This window comes from Patiria miniata, unplaced genomic scaffold, assembly GCF_015706575.1.
Source record: "Patiria miniata isolate m_02_andy unplaced genomic scaffold, ASM1570657v1 HiC_scaffold_17, whole genome shotgun sequence".
Taxonomy (NCBI): domain Eukaryota; kingdom Metazoa; phylum Echinodermata; class Asteroidea; order Valvatida; family Asterinidae; genus Patiria; species Patiria miniata.
The window spans coordinates 7,830,737-7,838,539 of NW_024037055.1; the positions used below are offsets into that span (position 1 = coordinate 7,830,737).

A 7,803-nucleotide genomic window follows, 5' to 3' on the forward strand; every position below is an offset into this window, starting at 1 on the left:
ATGGTGAATGTGCTAACAACATAGCACTTCATTACATCTCAGTACTTTCTTATGGGGTAATGTTTCTTAAAAGGGGTTGAAAACTGAGTTAAAGTTATAGTCCATCATTTGTAATGTGCGCATTTTGTTCGTGTGAAGCAACAGAAGTGCTCAGAATCTAAAGAAGGATACTGAACAACTAACCTGATGATGAAGTTTCAGCTCAGCTTCAGCTGTAAATTCCGAGAAAAACAGCATTCTAGGATCTCAATTTCAAATCAAAAGTTGCTTAATCGTGTTTTGAATTGGGCCTGAATTCAGCGTCCGAGACACGTTCTCACTGAGCCGATTACAGCTTTACGCGATGTCGCGCACTAATCCGGCGAATTATAGCAACCGCGCGCGCGTGTGCGTCGTGCCAATGCTTGCGCGCGCTTCGCCGAATAACAAAACGAACTACTAATTTAAATTTCCTACGGTGCGTCTTAAGAAGCACCGTTGGAAGGCCTTCTTTCGTTGATTTCTTCAAAATTACAACTTGCCAGAAAGAATAATTTCACAGGGAGTTTAGTCCCCTTACTATCTTTCAACCAAGTATGTTTTTCAACAATAATTACGCCAGTTACTTTACGGATAGCTGCAAATGATGGACTTTAGCTTTAACTATAAGCATAACGTCAGCACTTTCTGATAAACTTTGGACTCGGTTTCTTTCAAGTCCACTTATATGTTACTAATTATTACCTTTTAACTCAACAGGTGGCATATTCATTATCAGTCATCCATCCCAAATGAGCATGTTCGTGTTCATTATGTCGTACTTTAACGCGAAAACTCCCTCGTATGGTTCTGCATGGAATTCTGAGGAAAGAGGGGACGAATGTCAAGTAATTTAATTTATACCTTTAATTTAACCTCGCGTAGCTTTTTATCATCTGGACCTTGATGAAAATACAGCGTAATGAATGTTGTTAGCTTAAAAGTGCGAGGTCTTTTTTTTTGCTCAGGTAAGAGAATTTAGCCGGGATCGGCAAGTTGATGTTTTTCATGTCAACACTCATATTCGACTCGTATTTTTTATAAGTTAAAAATCCAAGAGGTTAAAAATTAACCCTACGATTGATCTTTAAGCATGATAAATTATTAGGAATTCAGAGGCCACCACTGATAAATAACACTTTTCTTATAATGAAATACCATTTTTTTTGTACAGTTTACCTTTTATCTTTTAACATATCAAATTATACATATAATTTGTCATCTGATGATTGTTAAACTCCTTCATTGGGTACCTTTATACAATATTCCACAAAGACAACCTCGCAACTTTAGGCCACAGTAGGTGCTCACAATCACGATGTGCGCCAATCTTGCTTCAGTGTTATGTGCCGGTTCTAACGACTGGAGGACGCGTCTACGCGTTCCCTCGAGCCTCAGAATCTTGACTCAGTTTGAGTCTCGTCCACGTGCGTCTCCGTCGTATGCGATAAAGTGTGATTAAACGACGTTCGTACCCCGCGAAAAAATCCGCGCCGATTCTTGGGGAAAAAAGCTTGCTTGAAAGCCTGTCGGTAGCGGCTGCTCATGGCCGTGTAGATCAGCGGGTTAATGGCCGAGTTGAAGTAAGCCAGCACCCTTCCGATGTGGTCCAAGGTGAAGCGGGTCTCAAGAGGAATGACGATCTTGTGGCCTCCAGACAGAGTATCTACCATCGAGAGGAGAGACATGAGCTCAAAAGGCGCCAGGCAGAAGAAGAACACCATGCCGTTGACGACCAGCATGCGAGCGATCTGGTTGCGCACGTTGATGTCCTTCTCCTTCATCAGGCCGTGTTTGCGAAGTCTCTCGATGGACTGATCCAGACCCTTGATGATGCAGATGTAGAGGATGACGTTGGTGATGAAGGAGATGAAGAAAGGGAGGGTCTGGAGTCCCTGGGTGAAGGGTGTCAACCAGGGACTGATTGCCACACACTCGGCTGCCACGTGCGCCCAGTTGTTGTACGGTGCCACGTCGGGCCACAGGATGCAATACTCCTCCAAGGCACCATAGGCTGGGGACATCAGTGCTGACAGGACAGCCGCTAATATCCAGGTTCCGAGGATTGTCATCTGGGTGATGTCGCTTCCGCCTTTCCTACCGCTTGCCATGGGGCTGTGGACGGCCATGAAGCGGTCGATAGATACGAGCGTCACGAAGAACAGTCCGGCAAAGTAAGCCAAATCGGTGATGATATAGACCACGATGCAGCCACCCAGACCCAACACGCCGTCGTTATCAGAGACCGAAGACAGGCCATACTTGACAAGCTTCTCCCCAACAGAGAATGTCAGGTACAACACGTCAGCTATGGCCAGGTTCAGCAGGTAGGCGTTGGTCACCGTTTTCATGTCCGGGATCTTTAGGACCACATAGACGAAGGCTAGATTGTCCAACAGGCCAACTACCATGAAGACAGGTAGAATGGCCAGCAGGATTACCTTCTGTGTCGTGGTGTATACAAAGTCTCCAATGTTCTCCTCGGTTACGTTCACGAAGGGCATGTAGGCGCACTCGCCCTCCGTGAGATTGGGCAACAGCTCACCATAGTGGAAATCGTACGAGTCGAAATGCTCCATTCCGACGCCGTTTATTCACAGTCTCTAATCAAGAGGAACGCTCACACGCACACTTAACGCAGAAGACGAGAAAAGCTCTGTGGATCCAAAATCCAGCTGCATCGAGACGTGGTCCTCATTCAGTGCAATTACTCCAGCGCGTAGCGGATTTATATACCGCATGGTCGGCTCCAGGGACGGTATACATTACCTGTACGACCCGCCAAGCCACCACGTGATGAGACGTTTCGCTTGCTCAGCTACCGTGCCGACTATAACAGTGACTCTGATTGGATGGACATGCGCAGTTACACGCATCGCTCATTCCTTATCGTCCATGTGTTCCAGTCTGTTGTTATCAGTACATCATTTGCTGGTATGATGAACTCAGTGTGGTAGCTCTGTCATACAAATTCAACATTGATCGCAGCGTATGGTTTTGGCTTTAAACAAATGCAGTAGTTGTTGGCCATAAAAAAAAAACAAGAATAGAGAAACATTCACTGTATATTTTTTATCACAACAGAAATATAAATACATAATTTATATATTCATTACTTTCAGAGCAGTACAGATGAATTCGTGCAGGTAAATCCTTCGATATGAATACGCTTATACAGCGTTCTTTAAACTGTCACTGTCTGATCTTTTAAATACATGTATAATATCTTTTGGTATTTTCGAAAAATATTCGGAATTTTCGTCTCGTCTCATTAACCAACTAAACATAATGAAAGATCAGTTCATGCGTGAAGCCCCATGAAATTTTAGTATTTGCCCCATGAGTATTTGCCTCAATGCTAATTATACCGCCATGTTAATTGCAAGGTGTGTGAGTCAATAGATGCAGGTACTTTTTTTTTCTCAAGCGATTTGACCTTCGATTCTTAAACGCGCCTCCGTCAGTTGCCTGCTATTGTTAATATATAAGAAATTAGCTCCGACATTCAGAGTATCACTTTTACAAAATGACCAGGAAATTGTGCCAACACTTGTTAAATACAATTTTAGAAATGCAAGAGTAGTATTCGTATCAATCGTAAAAGAGTAGGTCGCTTTGTACACAATAGACAGGTGGTTTGCGTATATGGAAGTACGGTCGAAGTATGGTATCGAACGATGCACGCTATAGAGGCGAGTGGAGCATTTCAAGGCGAATGCGGATTCGGGAGTAATAAGGAAACGTCAGTTGAGCATTGTTGGGGATTTCTGGCCTAGGAAATGGAATGAGGCGATCAACTCTTGCTATAATCGTAAGCCTTCTTAAAACTAACGCGCAGTACATAATAAATGGTAATTTGGAGAAATCGCTATTACCCCCAAAAAATTATAAAACTTGCAACGATAAATGAACGATACGGTGCTGTGAGTTTTAGATATGTGTTTGGATATATATATGAAATTATGCATAACATATTTATACGCAAGTCATGTATTCATGATTGAGAATGATAATTTATGATTTTTGTTTTAATAGCGGAGTAGGATATAAGTTCCTCACCCAATAGTGTTTATCTCTACAAGCATCATTTATTAATATATTTGTCATAAATATATACTCAGGTTGATAAGATCATAGTGAAAACTACAGGAATTTCGCACACTGTCTTATAGTGTTCTTGGGTACTTTCTCTCTGTTCGCCGTATAGGGATTGCGCACAGAGACCATAGTCTGGCGTATGCTAAAATTGTAACCGTGCACATGGGCATGCATGCAATGTTTGCAGCGTGTGTTATATCTTGGAAGACTTTCGTATTTGAATTATACAGTTTCATGTAACTGCTCACGCGAATATCCGCATTCTTACATCTGAAAACAAAGAAACAGACGTTTTTGCCGAGCAGATGGTCCACCAATGCACCGACCTACTTTATCGATCCGCCGCAGAAACATTATCCAACCAGTGGCGAATGAATGATGCGTTTATCTTTGGAGGTAGAAAAAATTCTGGTCGCCTTATGAAAAATACACATCAGGGGTAGGATATAAGCGTCAAAGAGGAGAGAACAAGCAACGGGAGATCAATGTCACGACTACGGAATGACAAAGAGTGACAGACTGATGAAAAGAAGACCCGTGCAGGGGAGAAAGATGGAGAATCAGGGAGTAAAAGGAGAGGTGTGTTCGAAGGATATCTGATGATGATCCAAGGAGGCATTGACCCGCTGGAAAGCCGATACGGCTAGAGCCTCCTAACCTGAATTTCAATGATTTACCCTTGAACATGAACTAGGGAGATTTGCTCCTGGATAGGAGCCTTGCTGGGGATACATTAATGACGACGGCAGGTTGATTGCAAGTGGGGCCTGCCAAAGGGGACGGGGCTACCGTAGCTATGACCACTGCACAATTTGTCAAGGTGTTGATGCCACACGATGCGACGACTGTATGGATTTCTCGTCCAAATCCAATATGGACACAACACGGTGAAATATAAACACTGCGGCTTATGCAGTCTTACACATCAAGATAAATAGTGCACAAACATGTCGTATTTTAAGTTAAATATCCCCATTTTGTTTGGTTTGATGAAATTTCCAGTGGATATATAATTTCCCGCCCCTCTTTCCCCGAACACCCGCTGCCCCTGCCGATGTTTTCAATGCTGATTTCCCTTCGATTCCATGAATCCCCTAGGCACACCCCGGTGTATTTGCTCGCACGGCAACCCACTGCCAAACATTTTCCCGAGGTAGTTCAATGTTTTCCCGACAAAAAAAATGCCCCTGCCATTAGTTAAATATCTTCATGCAAGTGCAGTCGCCGACAACTGGGATGTAGCCGTAATTAGGGACTCGCTCTTTAATCTAATTGATGTATCCTTCACAATGTTTAACTCGTTTACTCGCTGCTTCCAAAAGAAAAAAAAAGGTATGCCATTACTATTTGCTGTCCAATTACCAGAGCACCTGCATACTTAGTGTTTCACAGACGCACTCATTAATCTAATGGCATTACTGGTTTTCCTGAATCTCATGATTAGATATCGCCTTGATTATTTGAAGTTCCGCAGAGAATATCTCGGGGAGTAAATTGAGAAAATCCCCCAAAACATAATCCTGCAGTTTATACTATTAGTTTAGTTAGTATTAAGGGAATAAATGTGTGCTCGAGAGGTTTTAATCACTCTGTTTAAGACCGCTTAGAGTCTGGGTGCTGATAATTACCCGAGCCGGAAGCGAGGGTAATTATCAGCACCCAGACTCTAAGCAGTCTTAAACAGAGTGATTAATACCGACCGAGCACATATTTATTTTCATAAATACCTTTTCGGTCAAAAAAATATAATATTTCGGTCAAAAAATCCCGATTTTGTTCAACAAGTTTACTTCATGCTTTTTGAAACATCCCTCTAGCTAAATAATGGAGTGTTCAGCTGGCGATTAAGATGTAAACAACCCTTTTATGGAGATTGACGCGCGCGTAGCACGTTCTGAGCGATGTCGCGCAGAACGCACCTGGGGCTATTCATAAATACCTAAGACAGTTTACGCATTCCTATTGGTCGAGAGCCCGTCACGTGGCCGGTCTTAAACGGATGATAAAGACATGGCTAGCTGGTCTTAAACACTTTTCCAGTGTCACAATAAAATGTGGACTCCTAAAAATCCAGTGCCTCTTATCGTTTCATTGGTTGAACGTTCACAATCCTCACGTAGGCATGCGCAACACTACCAGGGAGTCAGAATTTTAAAGTTCTAAATTCAAAACGCAACGCGCCAGGTGCGTTCTGCGCGACATCGCGCAGAACATGATACGCGCGCGTCAATCTCCATAAAAGGGTTGTTTACATCTTACTCGCCAGCTGACACTCCATTATTTTGCAAGAGGGATGTTTCAAAAAGCATAAAGTGAATTTGTTGAACAAAATCGGGATGTTTTGAACGAATTATATGATTTTTTCTTACCGAAAAGGTATTTATGAATGGGAATAAATATTTGCTCCGTCGGTATTTATCACTCTGTTTAAGACCACTTAGAGTCTGGGTGCTGATAATTACCCTCGCCTCCGGCTCGGGTAATTATCAGCACCCAGACTATAATTAGTGGTCTTAAACAGAGTGATAAAAACCTCCGAAGCACACATTTATTCCCTTATTCATTACCGTGATTTCTGTACCCAAAGTATGCCCACACAGTTTAAAACTGGTTTCCATCGGGGCCCTGCGTACATTACAAATTACTAGGGCCTATACACGTACAATTACAAATTCAATACAATAAAGAAATAAAAGCAAATAAGTAATGCATAACTATTAAACAACTATTATAACTATTGTAAAACTATTACAACTACAACATCGCTAAACAGGCTTCTGCTAAAGTGAGCACACAAAATGTATATATATTTTTTGCGATCTAAAAATTGAGGCTAATGATTCGCTGAATCGCTAATTATCTTTACTTTGAAAATCGAAACGCACGTTGTTGATGCAATTGAATAATGACTTTCTTGCAATTTTGATCATATGTTTTCCGTTACTGCAGAATGAGTAATGATCACTGCTTGCCAAGATGTATACATATCTTGTCGAACTTCCAGTTTGCAATGGAGTAGGAATATATACCTGGTTATTTATCTGGAATATTCATTTCCATCCCATGCCCTTGGGTGCTTTCTAGCTTGGCTCTGATTCTCAGGCCATTAAAAACATTTTATGTGGCTCCGGAGAAACATGTCGGCATCCTTCTAGACAGGAATTAAATTATTTGCAGAAGCAACCAGAAAACATCCCAGTGTTTTGAATTAAGTCTAGTACCATTGAAAAGTATTCAAACTGAAAAGTCGCCGGAATTTAATTCAACAATTTATATTCCAGTAATTCCAGCAATGGTATGAATCTCCAAAGGTCCTGACATTTGCGGAGCCTCGATTCATATCGTAAAGTTCAAGTTATCGATCAAGGCAGCTTCTCGATCAAATAGCATTCGTTATGCAAACATCAAAAGGACTTTCATAGTGTGGTCGAGGCTCCATAAGTACTAACAGGTTTATACGAGCGTCACAGTGTATAAACTTCTGAAGTCCACTTTCTTGCATTCTGTTTCCTCGTACTTCAAGTCTCATCAAATCTCGTCAAATCTCGTCACATATCACAGGAGTTCATATTGGTGATCGATACCGATTCATGTGATTGCATTAATAAAAAAAAATGTAAAAAAAATCGTATAATATCGAACTGGAATCATGATAAAATGTAAAAAACTAAAATTCCACAATCAACT

General features: G+C 41.7%; 1 protein-coding gene across 1 annotated transcript; it reads right to left on the reverse strand.

The window, feature by feature from the left end:
- Positions 1-583: 583 nt before the first annotated feature.
- On the reverse strand, positions 584-2,738 carry LOC119723715 (somatostatin receptor type 5-like). The gene has a single exon (XM_038194515.1). The coding sequence runs from the start codon at positions 2,595-2,597 to the stop codon at positions 1,413-1,415; it is 1,185 nt and encodes a 394-aa protein (XP_038050443.1). The 5' UTR covers positions 2,598-2,738; the 3' UTR covers positions 584-1,412.
- Positions 2,739-7,803: the final 5,065 nt, after the last annotated feature.